This window comes from Peromyscus eremicus, chromosome 14 (assembly GCF_949786415.1).
Source record: "Peromyscus eremicus chromosome 14, PerEre_H2_v1, whole genome shotgun sequence".
Classification (NCBI taxonomy): Eukaryota; Metazoa; Chordata; class Mammalia; order Rodentia; family Cricetidae; genus Peromyscus; species Peromyscus eremicus.
In genome coordinates this window covers 3112461-3138282 of record NC_081430.1, presented here as the reverse complement: position 1 = coordinate 3138282, position 25822 = coordinate 3112461, and the positions used below count along the sequence as shown (strand labels likewise).

The 25822-nt window shown below is 41.6% G+C and overlaps 1 protein-coding gene across 1 annotated transcript in view; it reads right to left on the bottom strand.

Annotated features, from left to right (window-relative positions):
• Window positions 1-12115: 12115 nt before the first annotated feature.
• The window catches only part of Nampt (nicotinamide phosphoribosyltransferase), a 34982-nt gene continuing 21275 nt past the window's right edge, over window positions 12116-25822 (bottom strand). The window contains exons 7-11 of the mRNA XM_059279055.1: window positions 22765-22990; window positions 21067-21186; window positions 17379-17519; window positions 15859-15993; window positions 12116-14135 (exon numbers count right to left, since the gene is read on the bottom strand). Of these exons, the coding sequence (XP_059135038.1) occupies window positions 14025-14135; window positions 15859-15993; window positions 17379-17519; window positions 21067-21186; window positions 22765-22990 (733 nt within the window). The 3' untranslated portion in view covers window positions 12116-14024. The remainder of the gene's footprint in view (window positions 14136-15858; window positions 15994-17378; window positions 17520-21066; window positions 21187-22764; window positions 22991-25822) is intronic.

Genomic DNA, 25822 nt, shown 5'->3' with positions numbered 1-25822 from the left:
CCCGTGGAACGTCTTCCAGGGTCGCGGTGGGCGAAGTCCGAGCCCGTCAGCTCCTTCAGCCCCCACCGACTCAGACCTGACCTAGGGCGCCCGACGAAAACGGAAGACAAATAGACAGACTGAGACAAGACAAATAGTGGCCGGCCAACTTACCTCCTGACAGTGGGTCGGTGGTCCCGAGGCAGGGGGTCTCAAATCCTGGACGAGCCCCCAAATGAAAGACCCCCTAAAGGCAGTCTTCCCTCAGGAGAGACCCTCGCCCAAGGAACACACCGAAACCACGAATCAGATGCAAACAGCAAGAGGCTTTATTCAGGAACACGGGTACCCGGGGCGACACAGTCTCTCAAGAAGCTCAAGGGACTGGCGCGCCCACGGGCTGGAGCAGAGGGTTTTTATAGGGTCGGGGCAGCCGAAGCTTGGGTACAGAAGCAAGAAGCCTGGTTACAGGGTTTTGATTGGATGATGCAAATGAGGCCAGGTTCTGATTGGATGATTCAAATGAGGCCAGGTTCAAACCCAGGTCAGCTCGTGGTTTCTCCCCGAGCTCACCACGCCTAGCTCCTGTCTAGGGTACAGGGTGTTCTTCTGACCTTTTAGTTCCTCGCTCTGGGGCCAGGTGGCTAACCACAAATGTTCTGTTTATTCCATGCCCGTTAACTGAACTCCTCAGTGCCTCTCAGGCTTTCTTCAAAAACAGCTGAGCTAAGCTATGTTAGGCGGGGAGGCTGGGGGTCTTTCACTATAACCTAAGGTCATGGACAGAGCAAATATTCTATATTAACACTGAGCATCAGTGCATCTCTAGTGTGAAGCTGATTTGATGATGATGAATAAGCTTTTTGATGCATTTTGGGATTTGATTTGCAAATATCTTTTGAGAATATTTGTACTTACGTTTATAAGAGATACTGGCCTATAATTTCCATTTTTTTGGTTGGGTCTTTGTCTGGTTTTGGTATCAGGGAAATATTGGCTTTATAAAGAAATTTGGAAATGTTCCAAGACAGTAGCAGACTTTCTGTAAAGTCAGAAGATTCTCAGAGCCCCAGGAGTCTGGAGAGGTACTCAGGATTTGGCATTTGGTAAGAGCTGGTAGAGTTGGCAGTGGAAGTCTAGGATTCCAACCTGCAGAGGAGTGGCCAGACTGATGTTCAAGTCTCAGTCTGAAGAAGTGGAACTGTAGAGGGGAGCTGATGGAAGGTGTGAGTGAGATATCTGGTCCTCAGACAGGTCTTGGAGTCAGGTTGAGTTGGTGCCATGAGCCTAGTATCTCTCCCTAGAGAGCAGCAGTTGCAGTTCCAGAGACAGGTGAGAGACGTGTGATCTACCGGCATGTTGAAGGACTGCCTAAACACTGATTTTCAATCAAGCTTCTTGAGTTACCGTCCTTTATAGAGAACATATAAAGCCATGTCATTTAAATAACCATGATGAGGCAATTAACATGCTCAATATTGTGAGAATGTTTCCAAGATAAGGGAGAAAATTCATTCACCAGAGTGAATGTGGTAGCAGAGGAACAAAAGAGAGGGGTCCAGGGACCCCATGGCCTAAAACAGGCTTAAGAGACATGTAAGTGTAGCTAGAGTTTTCCTGCCTGGCCCACAGTCAAGACAAATCTCTGTCACCCGCTAGTCCCACAGCCGCTCAGACCCAACCAAGTAAACACAGAGACTTATATTGTTTAAACTGTTTTGCTTAATGGCTCAGGCTTCTAGCTATCTAATTCTTACATCTTAAATTAATCCATTTCTATAAATCCCTACCTTGCCACGTGGCTCATGGCTTACCGGCATCTTCACATGCTGCTTGTCATGGCGATGGCTGGCAGTGTCTCCCTCCACCTTCCTGTTCTCTCAATTCTCCTCTCTGTTAGTCCCACCTATACTTCCTGCCTGGCTACTGACCAATCAGTGTTTTATTTATTGACCAATCAGAGCAACACATTTGACATACAGACCATCCCACAGCATGTAAGTGTAGTTTTTTTTTTCTTTTACTCTCTTTACTCTTTGCTTTTTTGGCTCTTTGGGGGCCCACCACTCAGCTCCCAAATAAATACACGGAGTGTTATTCTTACTTATGAATGCCCAGCCTTAGCTTTTTTTTTTTTTTTTCTAGGCAGCTTTTTTTAACTTAAATTATCCTGTCTACCTTTGCCTCTGGGCTTTTACCTTTCTCTATTCTGTATCTCTTTTCTTTACTTACTCTGTTGCTGGTTGTCTGGCTGAGTTGCTGACCCCTGACATCCTCCTCTCCTTCTCCTTTTTCTCTCTCCCCAATCTCTCTTCCCAGATTTCTCCTTCTATTTATTCTCTCTGCCTGCCAGCCCCACCTATCCTTTCTCCTGCCTAGCTATTGGCCATTCAGCTCTTTATTAGACCAATCAGGTGTTTTAGATAGGCAAAGTAACATAGCTTTACAGAGTTAAACAAATGAAATATAAAAGAATGCAACACATCTTTGCATCATTAAACAAATGTTCCACAGCATAAATGTAACACTTCAACTAATATTCTACAACATGAAAGCCCATTGCAATTTATGATCTCATTTGAATGCTGATTCTAAGGAGTCTTTCTCCTCCCCTCAAGAAAAGAAAAAGAAAAAAAATAAGTTCAGTTACTTTCCTATTGCTATAATAAACACCATGACCAAGGCAATTTAGAAAGGAAAGCATTTAACTGGGTTTACAGTTCCAGGGGGTTAAAGTCCATGATGGCAGAGCAAAGGCATGGAGGCAGGGACAGCTGAGAGTCACATCCTGATCCACAAGTGGGAGGCATGGATCAGGCACATGTCTTTGGAAACTTCAAAACCTACCCTGTGGCATACATCCTCCAACAAGGCCACACTGCCTAAATCCTCCCCAAAGAGCCACCAACTGGGGACCAAATATTCAAATGCCAAACATTTGGGGACATCTCATTCCAACCACCACAGAAAATAAGGGAAATTTGTGCACAAATTAGATATTTGATGTTAAAATTACAGTCTTTGGTATGACAATGAAATTGAGGTTTCATTTAGAATAAGGTTATTTTACTGCAGGAATCAGTTAGTACTGAAAACCAGAAACCTTGCCTGGTGCAGCTGTGCTTGGTGGGGGCAGAAGCAGGCCGATCTCTGAGTTCGAGGCTAGCCTGGTCTACGGAGTGACAGCCAGGGCTACACGGAGAAACCCTGTCTCTGGAAGAAAAAAAAAAACACAAAACAAAACAACAAAAACCTTGAAATAGTTCTCGCCAACCTTACTGAAGAAATGTGCTAATAGACAGATGAGTGATGTAAATGTCAAAGACTTTTAAAAAGGTCTTCAGATCTGTGAAAAGTCAAGGAAGTAAAGCACAAGAGCACAACTCCACACCACACCACACCAAAATCGACTGTTCAGGAGCCACTGGGAAAATTTTGATGTCTACCTTCGTCATATTGTTCTAATTCTTTTAGTTTTCTTACATGGAGACAAAAGCCATTTGTTCTTTCTGGCTCGCATGACTTCAAGCAAATGTGTGAACTCATACAAGCGGAACTGAAAGGCAGTTCTTCAAAGAAGCTAATTATCAGCCCTTAGACACTCTCAAGCATAACATCTCCATCCTCTCCAGGCAGGTTCCATCTATCTCTTCTACATATCCTTAGATCGATCCATGGAAAACACTCCTCAGAAGTGAAACTGGGTCGGATGTGAGGCTGAACTGATGGCCGAGCAATGGTTACATGCCTCAAAGGGTACAGCGAGGCCACCAGCGTTATCAGGGAGTAAGGACGGCAGCTTCCCCAAGCTCACGGTCTGAGTCCTCAGTTTCCTGCAGTGCTCAAACACCAGAAAGCTCCTGAGGGAGGGGGAGCGTGGCTGACTCTCCTCAGCAGATGGCTTTGCTCTGGAGTCAGAGGCGGACCGGCTAAGCGAACCTTTGAGGTCCTTTGCTGCCTTCTTCCTACAAGCTCAGAGGGCCGAGGGTCGGTCTAGTCTAGGGTGTGCTCTTTGCCCATTTGACCAATTCATCCTATAGATGAGTTTTCTTCCCTTGCTCCAAAGCTGCGGCCGTTAACTGTCTGAGATGTGGTTTTAGCGAGACCAATCAAGCCATCCTATTGCCTCCTCCCAGAACAGTCCAAGTTAGCAATCAAAGAAACTAAAAATAGCTGGAAATGCTTTGGCTCGTCTGTCTCCAGGGAGTGGGTCAGCTGAGGCTCCAGAAAAAGGAAACACGGATCCTGACAAACAAGAAATGTAATTGCCTGTTTCCTGCAAGCTGCATGTGACTTAGCAGAAGAGCAATAGACACACCCATTTGCACACTTGTGCCAGTGTAATAATATGCAGACACTGGACACAGTGGCCAGGCATTGCATACTATGGCAGAAGCCAAGTGATACGTGTCTATGGGTTCACAAAGATGTTTCCTGGAAGGGACCTTCTGGAGGAAGTGACAAGGAAACCACATCTGGAGTGAGCTGCCACGTTGACAGACACAGCGAGGAGGAAAGACCGTTTTGACATGGTTGGTGAATACAGACAGGACCACGAAAAGCAGCGAGGGGTAAACAACTCTCCCTGCACAGACTCTTCTAGGAACAAAAGGAGGAAATGTTAGTCTGAAATTCCCCACAAGATGCAGATGACTCTGAATGGCTAACCAGTTGCTACTGATAATTTTTTTTTGTCTTAAAAAGCACCAGTTTTTGGCTTGATGAAATGAAGACTTGGGGTGTACTGAGCAGAAGTAAGTAGAAAATGAATCAGGGCTTGACAGGGCCAGGTGGGGCACGGGTGCTGAGGGGGCAGAGTTCTGGATGAAGAGCCTTCCTCTCTTCAGTACATGGTGGCTGAGTGTGCTCTGGAGCAAGCCTCACTCAGACCCTAGCACATGCTCTATAGTGGGCAGAGCCAGGCAAGGGTTCCAACCAATGAGTTGAGTCTCACTTAGCAAGTTAGTGTCACTTGGCTTAATGGCCCTGACTTAAACTTCAACCATTCACAGTGTCCATTATGTGTATATACAAGTTTCCCCAATTATGTGTCGTTTTTTTGTTCTTAGTTTCAAAACTACCTGAGAGGAATGAGGTATCAGCCTATACTCCCCCCCCCCACATTCTCATACATAGAATGAGGTATCAGCCTATACTCCCCCCCACATTCTCATACATAGAATGAGGTATCAGCCTATACTCCCCCCCCCACACATTCTCATACATAGAATGAGGTATCAGCCTATACTCCCCCCCCCCTGCATTCTCATACATAGAATGAGGTATCAGCCTATACTCCCCCCCCCCACACATTCTCATACATAGAATGAGGTATCAGCCTATACTCCCCCCCCCCACATTCTCATACATAGAATGAGGTATCAGCCTATACTCCCCCCCACATTCTCATACATAGAATGAGGTATCAGCCTATACTCCCCCCCCCACATTCTCATACATAGAATGAGGTATCAGCCTATACTCCCCCCCACATTCTCATACATAGAATGAGGTATCAGCCTATACTCCCCCCCCCACATTCTCATACATAGAATGAGGTATCAGCCTATACTCCCCCCCCCCACATTCTCATACATAGAATGAGGTATCAGCCTATACTCCCCCCCCACCCCCGCATTCTCATACATAGAATGAGGTATCAGCCTATACTCCTCCCCCTCCCTGACCCCCCCCCCCCCCGCATTCTCATACATAGAATGAGGTATCAGCCTCCATGCTCTCTTCCCCTCCCCCCCTGCATTCTCATACAAACAAAATACCAAATTCAGCAGCTGTTTAGCTCGTTGCCCCCTCCCTGGACCATGGTCTAGTCGCCCCAGGTAACAGAAAGCTCTACTCACCCACCACCAGTAATTAGAGACCCCTCATTCCAAGAAGTGCCATGCACACCACAGCCTGACACAACCAGCACCCACAATTGTGTGACACTGTTTCCCTGCTTGGTAATAAAAGCAATTCTTTTATATATTATAGAGAATAAAAGTAACTCAGAAAAATCCAGAATTTCTTATGCATGTAAATTTTATAATACAACCTCTTTAGAACTATTGTGTGCAAAAGGCAGAAGGGTGTGTTTGGACAGATTTGCAGTCTGGACATGATATGAGATGTCTTTGTCAGCTAAGTTATCCCCCTTTTGCTTCCTGTAGGAAAAACGGGTGATCTTTCCATCCTCAGGCAGGCTAGGGTGATGACAAGTTTTATGAGCCCCAGAGGACCATTCTTGGCCGTCTTGTGCTGAGCCTTGCTCCCTAACCAGGAGAGAGAACACTACTAACACAGGGTAGACAGCGGTCATGTGTGAAGTCCTGCACCAGTGCTCGGGAAGTGGTTTATACACAACAGTGGTTCTCAACCAGAGATGACAGGGGCTTACATTATCTCTGGAGGGTGGGGTATATAAGCCCTTCCCACTGTCTTATGCTGGCATTTATCAGATTTTAGGAGTAAATGTGTGTGATTTAGAAAAACTCACAGGTAACCTTCCTATCCTCCACCTATCAATGAAAGGGTAATTCACCAAGACTCCAGACAAATTCAGAAATGGATGTGAGAAACAGATATCCGAAGCCTGAGAATCAGGAAAACGACCAAGAGCAGGCAGTTTCTGAGAATGCATCTTTCCTGCACTGACTAACCTGACATTTCCAAACATGGCTCATCTGAGAAGAGCACTGTCTGAAGCTTTGTTTTCCCCAAGGCTTGGTAAGTACGCCACAGCCTGGTGTTGGAATGCTCTGTTCCTTTTTGGTGCCACACCTTGCTCGCACACTGTTCTGGGGACGAGTGATGTCAGAAATCCTGAACACACAAGTCATGTGATTACAAGAAAAAGTACAGCTACGACTTCCAGTCAATTGTTCCTTTAAAAGTACTTCCAACCTTGTTTCAGATGTGATTTTGTAAGTGGCAAATAGACTGCTTCTGTCTTTTGGATTCACGTGTTTAGGATACAGATGGTTCCCACAGTGTGCATACAGCTCACAGTTAATCTTGCTTATTTTGCTAATCGTTCCACTTGCTTTTCTCATTTCAAAAACCATATACACATTTGACCTTTTCTTGTGAGTCTGGAAGCAATCTACTTACCTCCACGTCGATTCGTTCAATATGTACATGTTTACCGTGGTCTAAAATTGATCAATAGCTTTAGCCACTCTCCTGATAGCCAGAGCACTTCAGAGTCCAATTCCACTTACTTTGCTCCTGATTTATGCTTTCCTGGTGTAAGTCCTGCTTACTTTAAATCCCGGGCACATTCCTAGTCACCACTGTTTCACAGTCAGCGTCAGCCGAGCTGTCTCTACCCCGCTCACTGCTTTCTTCTTATCCCTTAGATGTTCTGAACCGGTGGCACGCAGAATTTCAGTTTCCAGTGTTGTAACAGAACTCAGTTTATCCGTACTCTTGAAACTGTTTCAGTGGCAACAAGGTTGTCTTGGGGATGACTTTCCTTTCAGACACTGGCATCCATTGGTGCTGTTGAGGCAGGGCTTATCTTTTTCCTTAGAACATCATGTTTTGTTCTGGCTTTCCCTCATATTTTTATTAGCAAGTGTATGAAATAATGGGTTTACACATTTTCATGACTGTTAATATGGCTTTGCTCAAATCTGTACACACCCTGTGCCCTCCCAAGACGCCCTGTTATTCCAGGCTTGCCGTTTCACTCTCCTGTCTGGATGTGGCCGATTTTGCGAAGGATTCATTGAGATTTGATCGTTAGATGGTTGCTTTCCCCAGGTCAGGTGAATCCCAAGGTCATATGAAAAATAAGCATGTATTAGTTGTACAAAATAAAGGCTTTCAAGACAGGGATTCACTATGTATCCCAAGCTGGCCCAATTTTTTTATATATATTTCAGCCTTCATTAAGACATTTTCCAGATGTATACATGAACTTTCATCCTATTCAACCATTGTTATCCACCTCCTGCTTGTCCTGTTACCCTCCCATTCCTTGTCCTAAGCAGCCCCTCTTCTGCACTCACACCTTAGAAACAGGTTCTGTAGATGATTAAGAACTTTCACTGTCGTCCAAGCCTGACTGTCGTACTTCACACGATGGTCTTCAGCTGTACCCATTTTCCTGAAAAGGCTGTTTGTTGTTCTTGACGGCTGAATCAAAAGCTACTGTGGATACAGACCACACTTGCTGTTAAAGGACACCTAAGATGGTCCCGTAACTGGGCTACTGCAAACAGTGCAGCAATAAACTTAAGTGTGCACAGACTTTTTAATAATGATGGTGACTTAAGTATATACCCAGGAGTGGCTATTTCTATTTAAAAAACCTCCATACTGCCTTCCATAGTGGCTGCACTTACACTCCCAGTGTACAAGGGCTCCCCCTTCCCCCTCTAGGCCAGCACCTGTCACTATATCCTTGATAATAACCATTCTGAGTGGGATGAGATGGAGTCTCACTGGTTTCAATTTGTATTTGCCTGATGGCTGAGAATATTCTTTTCCCCATGCATTTATTAGCGATTTCTACTCTTTTGAGAAGTCTGTTTAATTCTTACTCTTCTGGGAGTTGTCTTATTTTTTGAGTTCTTTGTATATTCTGGACACTAATCTCCTAGTCAGATGGACAGCTAAGAGCTCCACTCTGCAGGCTCCATGCAATCCTTGCTATTGCTCTGGAGTCCTACTTAATGCCTGTGCCCACTTCTTCTGGTGTTTATTTTGATACAGAATGGGTAATATGGCTCGTTTTATTTTTCTACACATGTGCACCCCATTTCCCAGTACTATTTTCTTCACTGTATTGGCACTTGTCAAGAATCAGGTAGCTGCATGTATTTATTCTGTTGCTTTGGCCTGTTTTGTGTGTCATGGTGTGTTACGTATATGTGCGTATGTTGTCAGTACTGTATACTATTTTCTGCTGAAGTCTAATTTCTTAAACTGTATCTTCTACCCTGTTTTCTCTGCTTCTACAACACTCCTAAGACCAATGCTGGGCCTTTTTCAGTTTTTATTTGTTTAACTTGCACTACTTTCTGTGCTGAACAATTCCTTGGGACCCACCTTCCAAGCCACTGGTCCCTCTGCATACAGCTTTTGCATTTTTAAGTGCTCATTCTATCAATCCTCCTTTCAAATATTGTATCATTTAAAATTCACTCCATGGCATGTTTCAAAGTGATTTTCAAAAAACTGTTTAAAAGAACGTACTAATCTGTCTCCTAACTAGTGTCTGCGGTCCCCGTGTTAGTTCACGGTATTGTGCAACTATTCTGAGCTGTTCATTTCTTAGATCATTACTGTGACAGCTCACTGAGGTTATGCTTTTATTCCTACCATCCTGTGAGGGCTTCTGCCGTTTAGTTCAACCCGTGTTCTCAGTCTGATCTCATACACGCAGGACTGTGATTTGGACTGCAATGGCGACTTGAGGGTTTTTGTTTGTTTTTTAAAATTATCTTCTGAGTATAAGCAGCTTTTCTCTGAGTGCTCCAGGGACTGGGGGTTCTGCTAGATCACCTTCACCCTGAAGGGTAAACATGGGGACTTCCCAGGGGTTAGCTCACCTGTCCTGAAGGGCGGACTTGGGGAGGCAGCACTGTAGTAGCATCTCTGTCCATCATGCCCACCCCGGCCCACACAACTGAGTTCACAGTCCCCATTTTGGTGAACATTCCCAGACAAAAAGTGTTTTTCTGTTTCATGACCTTCCATCTGTACTTTCTGGTCTGGTCATTTCTTTCTTGCTAGCTCAGTACTCAGAAAACTATCACAAGCTTGGTGTTGCTGGCTCACACAGATGCCAGGTGTTTCTAGTATGCCCTGAACTCAGCACCCTCCAGCCGCACCCTCTAGTGCTGAGATCCCAAAGCACACCTGTCTGCTTCTGGATTCTTGCTTTCCCTGGAACTTGTTTTCCATCCCTAACGGCCATGACCTGCGGCATCAGTGGACTAGGAAGCTTGGAGTATGTAAACTGTGCATATTCACAAATAAGAACTTTCATAGAAGAAGGTTAAATCCTGAGCTTGTGACTTGAAAGTTAAAAACTACTGAACTACATACAAAGGTAACCTTGGACAAATAATGCTAGTTTTCCTTCTCATCTACGTGCTTATGAAATGACTACTTCAGGAGCTTAAGAGTGGAACACATCAAAGTTTCTGACTGTACCTGGAGCTTCCTGATTAGCTGCCCCAGCTGGCCATCCAGCAAGCCAGGCCCGGAAGCTCTGCTTCCCCCACCTCAATGTTGGGATCACAGGCACATGCCCAACTTGCCCAGCCTTTTCTGGGTGCTGGGGATTTGAACTTGGGTCCCAATGCCTGTGCAGCAAGCTTTTTTTTTTTTTTTAACCTAGTAAGCCATCTCTCCAGATAAAGCTTTTCTGTATATGTGTTCTCATGTTTCCTTTCTCTTTAGCTGATGTGGCCAGTAAGCATCCTTTGCTTGCTTATGCTCTGCTACTTAACCTTCAAGAGTTCAATGCCAGTTGGTCTTGGGTCCTTCTTCGTTAGCTTGATATGCCTTTTCTGGAAAATGGAAGGCAGTGGACTATTTCAGCTTTGCCAGCTCTAGCTTGTGCTTCAATTACTCAACCCTGCCACCCCAGCAGGAAAACAACGATGACCAGGAAAACCAAATGACTGGCTAGGGCTATGTTTCAATGAAGTTATCTACAAACCAGATGGTGGGCTGGATTTGGTCTGTGGTGTGTGTGTGCCAACCACTGGTCCACACTCTCCAGGGCTGTTTCCTTCACTGTGCCTCCAGTGAACACCTACATACCCCACCCCCACTCCTAAACACACACACACACACACACACACACACACACACACACACACACACATACCTTACCCATGCCTGGAGGGGCCCTTCTGTCTCCAACCCTGTGTTCTCCAGATACCTATTCATTCTTTGCATTTCAATGTCCCCAAGTCCCATAGACCTAGAACCCCCCCCCCCCCCCCCGCCCCCCAGCACTCTTAATAAATAATGGTACTGCCATCCAGAGCTGCCAAAGGCAGAAAACCGGAGCAATCCTCAGTGAACCCTCCTCTCTCATCCTCCAATTCTTTGAAGAAATACATAGAAGAGGTAGGTTTGGGAATGGCATTATTTGACACACACAGTCAAATTTAACATTTCACTAACAGAACTAAACTTTATTTCCATGTTTATTACATGTTGTCTTTGATGCTGAGTACATATTAGAATTGACTTAACATACAACTTGGGAGAAAATTTGCTATTCTCCACTGGATGGGTTAAAAAGGAATGTAAAACTACAAAATACTAGTTTAAGTGAATTCTAAGTTATGGTAAATACAACGACAAATACCTTGCTATTTTTCTCTAATTTTCCAAGATGGATTTCACTATAAAAGCTTTTTTTCCTAACAGTTTGTTTCAAGAAAGGGCTACTCATAAAAAGTTTTTACTTTAAATATAGGGTACAAATAAGTCTTAACACAAAATTCTACTTCCTACTTAAAGTTATGAATTGAGGGGACTAACTAATGTCAACTGCAGATCTAGTGTCTAAATCTGTATATGTCACTTGCTTTAGTCAGGAAGGGTTAGCCAATCTAAGGGGACACACGGCACTATTCCATTTGACATTTATGTCAACCATTTGGTACTCAGAATGGAGATGGCCAAATACTGCTTAGTGACGGAAATTCAAAATTCATTACTTCCAAGGGGACCAGAGCCAAGAGAAATTACTCATTCTACTTCTGGACCCCTGTGCACAAATGTTGACTTCTAGTTTTCACTAAATATTTCAAGATAAAACTGGCACGTGGAGCTGTTTGAAGTCACAGAAGAAAACCACTGCTTAGCATGATACCAACGGCAGTGTTGTGTAGTGCTCGCTAGGCCTTGCGGCATTGTGATGCTGTGCCTCTCCTTTCTGGGTGCAGAGACAAGGTCTACACAGCTCAGACATCCTGTGTACTGGGGAGGATCCCTCTCAAGTACTGGGATTACCTCTGCCTACCACGATACCCACCCAGGACATGTCTTTTTAGTACTACTAATCTTAGGCACATTTTAATTTTCTCAAGGTCTCAGGTAGCCCAGGCTAGCCTGGAATTTGTTATGTAGTCCAGGATGATGTTGATTTCTGATCCTTTGTCTCTGCTTCGGTTCTGGGATTATAGGCATGCACCACACCATGCCGAGACTACTGAAATTACATTTTATTTTTTTTTAAGGTCAGTTTAAGATAATTTTTTTTTTTTTTGCCATGTATTATAGGATAAAGATTACTAAGCTTTCTGTTATCCTTAAGTTTTAGGATCACTTGCAAAAACCTTGAACTCACTTCATCAGATTAGTGATATGCTCTCGTGTAACTGTTTTAGATGACTTACAGCTTTTAAAATTTCATCTTAACGGCAAGTTGTTAAAACTTTTCAAAATCAGTTTTCTAGTATCAGATTCTTAAATGAGAAAGAACAATAGAAACTCCATAAAATTCAGCTTCCTTCCTTCCCAGAAAAACCAACATCTCTCTTAAAATGCAAAGGCATGCTCCTTTTCTTCGAACACAGGAGATCGAGCTTTCTGCTTGTGTTCAGTGAACATGAAGTAAACACTCCACCAGGCTTTGAGGACTATTTGGTCTCAATTGCAACTACTCAATCTCTGCCACTGCAGTGGGAGGCAGCCTTAGAGAGTATGTCATTAATGAAGGAGCAGCACCAAGCTGGCCTGAAGGCAGCTGGCCCACCCCACCTTAGGACTGACCCAGTGTCAGGAGTCACCTCGAAGTGTCTAGTTGGATGCAATGGCCGACTCAGGCAGGGTCTAGCAGTAAAACACTATCAACACCGTGATGGTGGATATTGTAAATTCAGCTACATCTCCGATGAAGATAGATCCTTCTATTAAGAATTGCGCTTTCCACTGGGGATAACATCAAGAACTTGCTTACATATTAGTTACTGAGGGTTTAATTTAAAATTAATAAATGATGTCCATACAGTTTAATATCCAATTTAATTTTTTAAAAGCTTAATGAAAATATAACAGAATCAAAACATTTAAAATAAGTATACTCACTACCCACTCCAGCAATTCATTTAAGTCATACCAACTATAGAATATGAAAAATAAATTCAGAAGTGTAATTCCTTTAAAATACACTACTTCCACTTTCAATAGTTTACATTTATGTATATATTCTGTAGTGGAAGCAGAAATTCTCTCTAAAAACATTATCTTCTTAAAATCTTGAGGTGCATATTAGAGCCACAGGCAATATCTGACATACAAAATTGCAGAACAGGCCTTTCGAATTTGGCATTTCACTGGTACAATACAATGACCAAGGAATAGAACTGTACAATGCCTAGACATCCGAGTAAGAACCATAATTCTCTTCAATGTAGAATGACTGACGCATACTCTATAAGGGCAGTGAGGTTAGTAATTCTGTTGGGTATATGTCCTGACATAATTTCCAAATGTACAATAACACAAACAACTTTGTTAAGGCCATGTTTTATTTGCTGATTAATGGACAAAAGGCAATGTAATTTATTTTCAAGTATTTTCTTGAAAGTCTGTGCTCATAAAAATCATGAAAAGTTGGAAACAGACTGTTAAATCACTGAAACTTTAAATATATCTTACACAATCTCGTTTGTACAAAAATACAAGTTAAATATAAACATAAAGCAGTCATGGTAATTTTATGCAAATCTGTTTTATGTGATCTGTAGTTATATATAAAAGTTTCTTGATTCTGTGATTTGTGAAAAGGTCAACAGCAGATCGAGTTACTATCTATTAGCAAAGGGCCCTAAAAAGCTTACTTTCGCATTCATCTTGTACATGGTTATAAGTATTTCCTAATTTGAGATCATCTACACATCGGGGAAAAGAAAATAAAAAGGGCAGTATGTCCATAAACCAACAAATAATCTGGCTGTAATGTATCATAAACACAAACCCACACATCTGTACAACGAACATGTTACTCCATACACACAAGCACACACATAGTGCACGTATGTACACACACACTGCACAAACAACCAGGCCTAGTGAGGTGCCACGTCCTGCTCGATGTTCAGCTGCGCATTTTTTCTGACTTCATCAAATGAATAGCTTTTTGTCACCTTCCCATTCTTGAAAACCGTATGGAGAAGATCCTGCAGGATGTAAATTTTGTCATTAAAAAGACCATCAAAGCTTTGAATTGTGCTTTGACCAATTTACCTAAGAGGTCAAACACACAAAGCTGCTCAGAGTGTCCACTTACAACAGTGAGACTACGATAAAAATTCTCAGTCCAGTTTTCTTAAAAGAAGTAACAAAACACTAGACACCTCAGCCTTTGTTCTAATGAAGAAATATGTTTGCTTCAGAGAACTACAACTGTCCCTGCTAAATTATCCCTCCAGAGCCTGACCAACAGCCTCAACACTGCTTAGACTGGTCAATCTAGAAGTTTAATAAATTTGTTAGCCATTAAGTTTTGTCCTTAAAAAAATGATAAAATCTAAAAACCAAACCCAAGACAGAAACACAGAAAAACAGGCATTGATTTTTTTTGGTCTCATTTATAGTGACTGAGTTACACAAAGATTGTAGCTGCAAAGTCATGGAAAAACATCAACAGAGGATGAGGACTGAATTAGTTTCTATATGAAAAATCTATTGAAATTCATTTTTTTTTCTTATAGTACAAATAACATTAACTGGTATCTTATATGCTCTAAATTGCACCTAGATGTAGCATTTTCTTTTATAAATTTCAGTGTAAACTACCAGGGAATGTTGGTTCTTATCTCTTAACCAAAATGTTTCTATGATCAGAGATCACCAGCATACTCCTGACTGGACAAGTGTTCGAGCACTGTTCAGATCCATGTTTCCTCTGAATTAGTCTCAACTGGCTTTGCTTCAGTCGAGATGACCCCATTCAGCATAACCTTGGAGCTCCAACTGTTAGGTGAAATTGCTCAAAAAATTGATGGTGGACTACCTAAAGAGATTTCATTCTAAAAGCCTGATCTACAAGTTCACAGTTTTCATAGAAGGGCAGATTATTTTATTAATTCCAGTCCCAAACCTTGAAAGACATAAGGAAATAGCATTCTCGTAAGCAGTCATATTTGCACAGTGTCATCAAAGCATTGTCAGAGAACCAGCTGGGGGTTTATTTCTGAAGAACATAAGACACTCAAGAGAAGCCTTCCTCTCAAACTGAATCCCTCTCCCATCTAGTGGCTTAGAGATCAGTATCTTTTCACTTTTGAGCACACAAACTTAAGTATACTTGTGCTAAAAACCATCAGATCACATGGCCTACTTCAGCATACAAACTATACGTTCCTCCCAGTTTGGTTAACTAGAATAAGAAAACTCAGTTATGGCTTTACCATCTGTTAGTTATGTAATCTGAATCAACCCACTCTATTTCTATGCTAAGACAATTTGCTTTTTTTGTTTGTTTGTTTTAAGCTCAGAATTCCATGAGATAATCAAATAAGACCAAAGAAAACCTTCTGAAATGATTATTACTAAGTTCTAAAGAAACAATTCCCTTCAAACAGTTTGGAATTTGGTAGTCTATCCGTTATAAAATTATAATATTTTACTCTAACACATAGTTACAGTGTCAAAGAGCAACATTTAAGAAGTATTATTTGCTATGCTTCTCCACAGGGAGCTAACAGTAAGATTAAGACGAAATATACAAAAGCCCATTAAAGGCCATCAGTATCTATCATGTTCGCCACTCTGTGAAAAAAAAAATTAAATGTCACAAAACTGTTTTGAAAGCCATTTGAAAGTGTAACACAAAACTCTCTTTTCTTATTTGAAAAGCCAGTTTACTCCCATTAAAAACTCTAGTCACGGGATACTCACGTGGCCATATTCCTCAAGGTCTCCTTTTCCTTCTTCAAGGGTAACGAAGTTCCCTGCTGGCGTCCTATGTAAAGATAACCGGCCCTTTTTTGACCTTTTGTTGGGATCAGCAACTGGGTCCTTAAAGACGTTAACCTAAAATCGAAATTAAGAGAAAAATGATAAATCATCATACACCAAATGTCTCTAAAAACATGTATACAGCTCAATGCTGCACACAAGGTTGGTTAGATCCATAGCTAGAACCAGTTTTTTTTAAAGTGTATTACATACAAGCTTTAAATGTCTACAGTGTTGCATGCAGAATTATATTACTTCACAACTGACTGTTAGAAATATTAATTAGCCTGTTTTCCTTCAAAATTGTCATGCTTAGAAACCCAAATCTTAGTTATCTTTTACAGGGTGATTTGGAGAAACGTACCATGTGGCTCTTATGTCACAAACTATAAACACACACGTCTTTACATACTGTATAGAGAACCAGAGTATTTAAGATAAAGATGCTTTTGTTCCACAAGCCTGTCCTTTCACTGCTTCCTTCACCCAGTAACAGACTGGGGACACAGCCACGAGTTGGGGTGCTGGCCTGACACAAAGGACCAAGGCTTGGGGAACCTGCAGGGTATGATGGGACAAGCCTGTAAGCCCAGCACATAGGAAGCACAGACAAGAGGTCTTCTACAAATTCGAATCCAGCCAGCGCCACACTGCAAGACCCTAACTCAGGACAGTAACAACAAAAGACTTAAAGAATCTGAAGATAGTACTACATTTATTCTAGAACCAGAAAGGTAGGAGGCAAAACACTAACAGACGGCAGTGGCATGGAAGAGCAGGAGCGAAGACCAGACAGTCTGCGGTTCTCCAAAGGTGGACAACAGGGCCCAGGCTTCCTTCAGGGTTTTTATTTATAACCACTGTGTGCATGTGCGTGAAGGTGGTCAAAGTCCAGCTTTGGAGCTGGTTCTCTCCTTTACCTTTAGGTGGTTCTGGGGATTGAACTCTGGTTGCCAGGCTTGCATGGGACGTGCCTTTGTCTGCTGAGCCATTTTGCCTGCTCTATTCTTCAGGGTTCTTAGCTTTCTCTGACCCCTACTCCACACACACTATTCAGCCTTTAAGAGGCTATAAAAAATTTGAAAGGAATTACTGCCCAACTCTACTGTGGTTACTGAACATGATTCTAGTATCAAAATCAGAAGCTCAAACTCTACCCTTGTAGTAAGATATTGACAGTGATTATTACATACTTGATTATTTTCAGTATATGATAGCCAGGCTAGCTGATAATCTTACCTAAACAGAACCAACTTCATGATAAAAAGGTATATACTAAATCAATGGCAATGAATGACTACACTCTCTGTCTTAAATCATTCAGGTACTGGTTCCCACATCTCTTCTGTTACTACCTGACCTCTTTCTTGGGCAGCACCCATCCACACCTGACAGCCCAGCAGCACACTGTCCTTTGACTACTGCACTCGTTAACACAAGAAGGAAGCGGAAGGACCTACCCCAAGGCCATTGGTCACAACATAGCTGCACTTGAAGGAGCAATTCAAGAGGTCTCTTGTTAACTTCTGTAGCAGAGCTCCACCAGAACCAAAGGAGACATTCTCGATACTCCACTTTTTTTGTTTCATTCCCTCTACAATCTAGATTAAAAACAAGCAAACAAATGATCTGGAAGACAATGGAGGTTATTTTCAAACAGCAATACTGTGAACTCCTACAGTTGTTGTGTACCAGTCAATACTTAAGATACGCCTAGCAGGTAATAGTACACATTTTCCTTTTAAAGGCCCACTCAGGTTACAATGGGTATGTGGAAGGGGGGTCCACTTACAGAATTTCAGTGTACAGTGGTCAGTGCAGTCAGGTTGAGAGTGAAGGAGCAAGAAAACTGGCTACGTATACCCAAGGCTTCGTGAGCTCTCCCAGCCACCTCAGAGCTACTGCCCAATGCCAGCAACAGAAGCTGAAATACTTGCCCCAAATTACTAGACTGTAGGGATTCTAAACGTCACAAAAACATCACAGTGCACTGCGTTACTACATGTAACAGTTACTATATGGCACAGGTCAGAGGTTATGGACAGGAACATATAATACTCACTTGTACCTAACAATAGTGACAGTGGCAGAGTCAATTCAACCTGCCTGATATCCAGTGCATAAACAAAATTATGCTTGACACTTTAGATGCTATGATTTGACTGGCTCACTGGGAAAGGATGATTATGAGCGAGCTGGTGAGACCTGTATGGCACAGTTCTGTCCAGAGACGCAGAATTTAAAAAGTACAGTGAAGCCCTGTTATCAGTGTCCTTTATGCTTCTCTACGTGGGGTTTATTGACCAATCATGTATCTCTAATTTTACAACAAAGCTAATCACTTTCACAATAGAAACAATAAGTGAAATTTATTGTTTTTTGAATTTCATGAAAAGCCATGTTCTCTTTAAAAGTTCTATTTAAAAAGAATTTCCAAAGTGATTAAGGAGGCCAGTTATGGCTTTAAAGTGAATCATTTACACATTCTCTCCCATACTAAACCTCAAATTGATCTTTTCTCCTGATTTTCAAAATTGTAAAAGGAATCAAACCCCAAATATCATCATGTGCTAATAATCCAACACTGACAAATGCAATCATTTGCAAAATCTAAAATTCCAACCATCTAATTCTTGTGGGTGTTTGTGTGTGTTTGTTTTTCTTTTTAAACCAAAATATGTTTTTCAATGAGAAGAATTAAGGTAAAACACAGTTTATTTTAAAGTGATTCCTTTAGGTTTTATACAAATCTTATCTTGTGTCCTTTACAGTGCCCTGCGGGAGGAATGGGGATTCTTGTGCTCACAGACAAGCACTAGGGGAATCAGGAATGTAAACACAGAGGACTGTCTCTTCAAAGGGAGAGATACATAACTTGCTTTCTGCCCAGAAGGCTAGGAGCAGATGTGGTTAATAGCTTAGTGTAGGAGCAGATGTGGTTAATAGCTTAGTGACCTTTGCACTATCTGTGTGGCCACAGCTTGCCAATCTACAGAACCTATCTTTATGGAAGGTGTCACATGTAGTTAATCTACAGACCTCATCTTTATGGAAGCTGTCACATGTACTTTATAAAGAATGTCTTGTTGTGTGGTGATGGCACACGCCTTTAATCCCAGCACTCGGGAGGCAGAGGCAGGCAGATCTCTGTGAGTTCAAGGCCAGCCTGGGCTACAGAGTGAGTTCCAGGAAAGGCGCAAAGCTATACAGAGAAACCCTGTCTCAAAAAACCAAAAAAAAAAAAAAAAAGAGAATGTCTTAGGCTTTATTGTGCACACAAGATTGAAAAAAATTTCTCCAAATTGTGCCGTGCTCAGATATTCCTAAAATAAAGTAATTGGGATCAAACTCTTGATGTCTGAATCAACACTGGCTACTTAGTTGTTTTGAACTGAACTACCTTCTTGCCTCCTGAGGTGGTCACAAAGAGCCCCCACCTTCCACTTCCCAGGGACAGGCACACAGAGATCAAATAGCTTCAGACCCACCACCAGATGTGCAAGAATGGAAAGGAGAGCCTCACACCATGGTGTGTCAGCTCCATCTTTTCCACTGTAGAACAAGTCAAAAATCACTCACAAACAAATCAGAAGAAAAAAGAAGTCAAGGGAGAAGTAAATGGTTGAACTATCACTATTACTGCATAATCCATCTTTGTATTTCATACCAAGGTGTTTAGTTAGCTGAGGCGCCCTTAGATTTAATTATCTGTTACCAGATATCACTTGTATGAACCATGCTCCAATGAGCAAGTGCTTTTCACATATTACGTCTTTATGTAGGTCAAAAGTAATTTGTTCGTAACATTTACATAAAGTCAGTGTCTTCTAGCAAGCTTCTGAATCCCAGTTGTGATTCACAGAAGAAACATACAAGGGATGTAGACAGAAGGGTTTCAAGATAAGGGTGCAGGACAGCTGACGGGAAGGGAAAGCTGCACTGACCTGTACATAAGATTGCAAGATAGAACAACGTGAGAATAAAAGCTTTGGATATCTGTTAGATGGCAAAGAAATCCTCCTTTTTATGGACTTTGAGGAGTCAGTGCTATTTTAATGACATTAGTGAGTCATTCTGATAGAGAGAGTCTAACAGTACCCAAGGAAATCAAGTCCCCAGGACGCCAACAGAAACAGGACACTGTATTTTGTCTCAGAAATGAGATTTTTTTGCCTCTTTTCTTAGGCAGATTTGTTCTGGTTCACAGCAGAAGTTAGAGCAGCATGCCGCACGAGGACAGTGAACACTGACAGAGAAATCTAAGAGTGAGGCTGGCAGTCAAGGAAAGAAGATAGTTTGTGAAATAAAGTACCCCCTCCATTATCAAAATTAAGGACTCTGATTAACATATATAGAGGGAAACTGTTAAGATGAATTGCTTTTCCTGTTTCTAAAACCATATATGACTAATTTCCAATGTGAAAAAGTCAAGTACTGTCCTCCATGTATGGGTTTCTTCCCCCTACTTCCCCAAACTGCTTGGCTTTGAGAGTCAGTTTAAGATATTCTTCCTATACCCATGAGTGCATCAACAGAGGACTACTTGTCACATACAGGTTAGCTTCAGCTGTCAGCCTGACACAAGCCTGGAGTCACAGGGAGAGAGAACTTCAACTGAAGAACTGCTCAGATCACACTGGCCAGTGTCGTGTCTGGGGGGCATTTTCTTAATTGCTAACGGATGCAGGGAGGCCCAGCCCACTGTGAACAGTGCCCTTTGCAGAGAGGTGGGTGGTACTGAGAAAGGTAGCTGAGGGCGGGGATCTAGAACAATCAATGCCCACGCCACCCCTGTGAATTCACAGACCACCTGATCTAGATAATCCTTCACTGAGACTCTGTTCCCAAGTGACTCTCGATTGTGTCATGCTGACAACTCTTATACGTACTTTATTCCGTTTCTCTTTAGAAACACGACAGGTATTTCTACCTCAGTAGGTGGCTACTGAGGCCTGGAGAGTATGCACTGGCTGGTATTTCTGTATTTTAAGCTACTATTATTTCTAAACACCAAAGGCATTTACCATAAAAAATATTCCAAATAAGACTCACAATTATATTTAAATTTGAATGGGCTACTTATGAATAAAAAGGAGCTGTCTCAAGAATGGGGATTTCCTTACTGTGAGATTCATGGAAATATATTACCTCCTGTAAAGTGTTGATATCCACGCCGTCTCCCTGAATGACTCTCAGATATGGTGGTAACAACTTGTAGCCCTTTGAGTTCTCAGTGACAGGAAACTTCTTGCCTAAAATGTCTAAGACCTGCATGAAAAAAACAAGACATAAGTAACTAAAATGGGGGGGGGGGGAGGGCTTCCCACGCTAAGAATTATTTTTCCTTATTAAATAATTTTGAGAATACAAAAATCCAACTACTTAAACAATCTTAAACCACATATACACCTTTCTGAAATTTGGTTCCAGTGCCTTTTAACCACATTAGAAAAATGTATGTGCTTTTCTATTTCATCAATTTATATCGTTAAAGTAGCACAAAACGGTCTTTTTTTCTTCACGTCTTTCACATTATACAGATTCAATTAAGAAAATCCCTAATATTGAAACAACATACACTTTAAAAAAGAATGGAAGGTATGACACAACAAACTCATAATTATGCCTTTGATTTGGACTTATTCTGCTTGTGGCCAACAGTTCTGTTTGATTTACATCTGTCTGACATTTGAGTCACAAAGCTGAGAGAAAATGCAACCGTCAGAATAAGATGGAAACGAGGCATATACTCGACGTCGTTTGTCCAAAGCTCTTTGCTCCATTAAAGATAACATGTGTGATATTTGAGCCACTCTACGAAATGACTGCTGCTCACCATTTTATCACAGCTCAAACCCTTAAACACAGATTTGAACTTGATCAGGAAAACTTGATCAGGGACACAGAAGACCTATCAGCCACATCCCCTCCCCATAATAATCACTTCCTTTCCTGAAATAAATTGCTTAAAGATCCTAGTAAAATTCCATGTAAATGACTTTCTATTATAACTATCACAATGGAAATATAAAAGCTGTTTAGTTTGTCAAAAGTGAAACACTTCAGGCTAAGACACTGAGCCTGAGCTGTTCACAGAATTAAAAAACACCTTTAATCTATGTCCCCACTTCCTACGAGTGAGTGAGTGAGTGACAAGCCATCTGCTCATTAGCTGAGAGCAGTTTGTACAGGAAGGCTCCAGACGGAAGGCCTAAGCTGTTTCCATGTTTCTCAACCTTGGTGGGTCATTTCCCCCTTTACAACAGAGATGGTAAGAGCCACCAGAGGGTGTTTTGTTTTTTTTTTTTTTGGATGAGATTAAGGAAAACATTTCGGTGTAAAGCACCAAACAGTAGTTCTCTAATAGAAGGCATCAATTAACTCCTGCTGGGATGAGTACTTTGTAAAACAGGCGAATCAAGCCCTGAGCACTAAAAAGGCAGCTCTGCTTAGACAGTTCTAGTCCTAGTCAAGCATGACTTAAAAAGCAGTTTTGAATTATTTTCATTCTTTATTACCCTGAACATACACCTTCTGTACTAACAACTTCAAAGTTGTAACAATTTCTAATAAATGGAATAAACCATAAATAAGCTGATTAAAGCACAAGCCTGATTAAGATGGTAATGCTATTAATTCTGAAGGCACATAAGGAACTATTCAGTGGCCTTTAACTGTCTACTTGACAATATATAAATAAATTAACCTCTATTTCCTTTCTCTGCAATTATATGTGACCTTGGGCAAATCTACTTTCCCAGAAAGTCTTGAAATGATGTGTATACAGACGAGAAGTGCTGGAACAGCTGGTGTACAGGCATCTTAATAATATACATTACAGTTTACCTTCAACACGGTGTCAAGCGGATTTCCGGAATCAGGTCTGATGATTAGTGGTGCCTCTGTACTTCTTGATACTATTAAATGTCTTAGGTCTTCGCCCCATATTTTCTCACAAGCATTGTAAATGTCATAGCTGTCGCTGACCACAGACACAGGCACGGACGAGAACTGTGTCACTATGTGTTCAAAAGCGTCTTTCTCATGGTCTTTCCCCCAAGCTGTTATGGTACTAGAAAACAAAGTGAAAAATACAGATTTACTCAGGCAGACATGTGACCTATGTCTGAAGCATCATTAACCACCTTCTTCACTATACCACACCACCACTGTCACAGAGAAGGGATCCAGTTTAATAAGTGCACACCAGAAAGCAAATAAAATACCTGGGCCAAACCACTCCTTGGCCAATTTGTTTTGAACACTACAAGTTAACGACATTCAGCTTAGTAGTTATTATCACTTATCTCTCGAATCAATAGTTAATCAATTACAAACTGGTTTTTGTTTCAGCATCCTTCAGCCTAACCAAAGTCAGTGTCTGCAGCCTTCCCCACTTCATGCCTGGATGTTAAAAAAATACTTCATTTTGCCAGGCAAGGCAAGCACTTGGTTCTTTTCTATGAATCTCTGGAACTGTCTACCAAATTTCTGAAACTGTATACCAAGACATATATCTGTCTTTTTTACTTCTCAAAATCTTATACTTAAAAGCAATTATTTACACTTAATCATAGTATATATAGTCAAATAACTATACCTATCTTAAAATGTCCAGTAAGAGGCAGTGATGCAGTTTACCTAACAAGTTCTTTACTCATTAGCATGTGTTCAAGGAACAAGAATCTTAACAGTTAGTTTGAGCATAATGTAATTTAAGATAGAAAACAAAACCAAGTTTCTATTAGGAAAGAATGACTTACGATTTTTGCAATGCCCTCATTTTATTTTTTTACTAAAAGGATTAATGTTTAATTATAAGATTTTTGTTGATTAATATATAATGTAAGTAGTTAAAAAATTCTTAAGCACAATTACACATAACTTTAAATATTATTACCATTTTCCTTTGGCCAATCTATTTTTCTTTTCCCCCAATTTTCTAGACTTTTCCCCTAACAAAATAATGCAAAGTAGATTATCCCACTCGATATACTGTAAAGCTTATGTAGTTATAAGGTTACTTCAAAACTGGTTAAAAGAACTTGCTAATTTTGATCTAGACTGTCCTCCAAGTGCTCGTGTGCTGAAGGCTCAGTCCCAGTTACTGGTGCTATGGAAGGTGGTAGAAACTCGGGGGTCTACTTGCAGAAAGGTCACTGGAGGTGCCCCATGAAAGGCACTCTGAAGCCTCGTCCCTTCTCCTTTCCTCTGCTTCCTTGCTGCCACAGGGAGCACCTGAGCCTGCCCTGCTCTTCTTCACCACGATGGCTCAGTCTTGCCTTGCCACAGGCCCAGTGAGAGGACCAAGCAAGCAAGGACAAACCTCTGAAACCAGGAGCAATATTTTGTTCAACCTTCAAGCTGATTTTCTTAGGCATCCCCTGATATTGATGGAAAGCCAACTAACAGAACTATATTCACTTAAGTCAGACACTGCCATTTTATATTTTCTTTTCATCATGAAAGACTGAAGCAACACCTGTTCTCTTACTGCCAATGGCTTTTAGGACTACCAGACTACACTCACCTGAAATCAAGACAGGTCTGTTTACACAAGTCACATCACAGTGACAGCTCTCCTTACAAGGCAGTAGCTACGCTATCATGTCTCTACTCCACGCAGTTGTCTGCATGCGATGGGGAAAGACACATGAAGAGAAGGTTGCTGTCTTCACTACTGCTCCTGTCATCCCTCAGTGACCACCAACCCTGGAGAGACTCACTACGTAGGCGCAAACTTCTCCAGTCAGACGTCATCACTTACATAGCTCCTATTGACTAAGTCTGCTCGACAGTCCTAAGGCTGCTATCTGTGTATACAGGCCTATCACCACTGTCAATTTCAGTCATCAGGGCGGGTTTTAGTTCTCAGTTGCTCAACTGTCCTGATGCATGCTCTCTTTCCCTTGACTGCAACGTTACTTTCTACCTTTCAATGTTTTGGAATTTCATTTTCCTGCTTCCTCTTCCATAGTCTCCCTTGGACACTGGTTTTTCTCTCCTTCCATCTAACTGGGAATCTGGTTCTCTGTTAAACTGGAACTTTATCCACCCCGCAGACGTAGCCTCTGTGACTTCTGTACAGCATCATTCAAACACCCGATTTTCTAAGACAGTTTCTAAAGAGAGCTCCTAAGTGTTCGGTTGTTCAGTGACTGATGCCACCACGCCAACTTCAGTCACCAGATTAGCTTGATACCTTTCCAGAGTCTGAGGGGAAAGCGAATGTAACTCGGTTATTTTTATTTTCAGACTCTGATTCTCTGAGGAAATATTTACAACAGCAGTAATGGTTTAGAGCTATTGTAGATGTTAGCATTGATCCCAGATGGCCTTCTGCTGTACAACTGTAGCTTCTCCTCTTGTGTGGTTGGACAGAGAAACAGAAGGAAACAGAGATAAATGATGAGCCCAAGGCCACCCCCTATGTCAGCTGTTAAGTCAAGCATGCTTTTAGTCAAATACAGAAACTATTACAAGATCATGAAATACACCAGAATGCCACCCTGCATGCATACAGTGTCCTTTTCATTTAACGATGAAGCCCTAAGAGATGCTCCTTGTTTTTAGACTCACGGTATACTCACACACTTATTACTTCAGCACTTATTCAGCTGACAGCCTACTACGTGATTACATTAAAATTTTAAAAGATATGGGTATAGACAAATAAAAACTCAAATAACTTTCATCAGTTATCACCCATACTTTTGTTTCTTAATGCTGAAACTTTTATGAAAAATCATTCCAAGGGTCTCACCATACAGCAATGTCTTTAATATTAGCTATATCTATTCTCCTGAATCACATTTCAATTAATCTATTTTTATCTCATGTTTATCAAACTTCTTTCCATTCATTTTGCCACCTAGCTCTGGACCTTACCCCTCTCAAGACTACT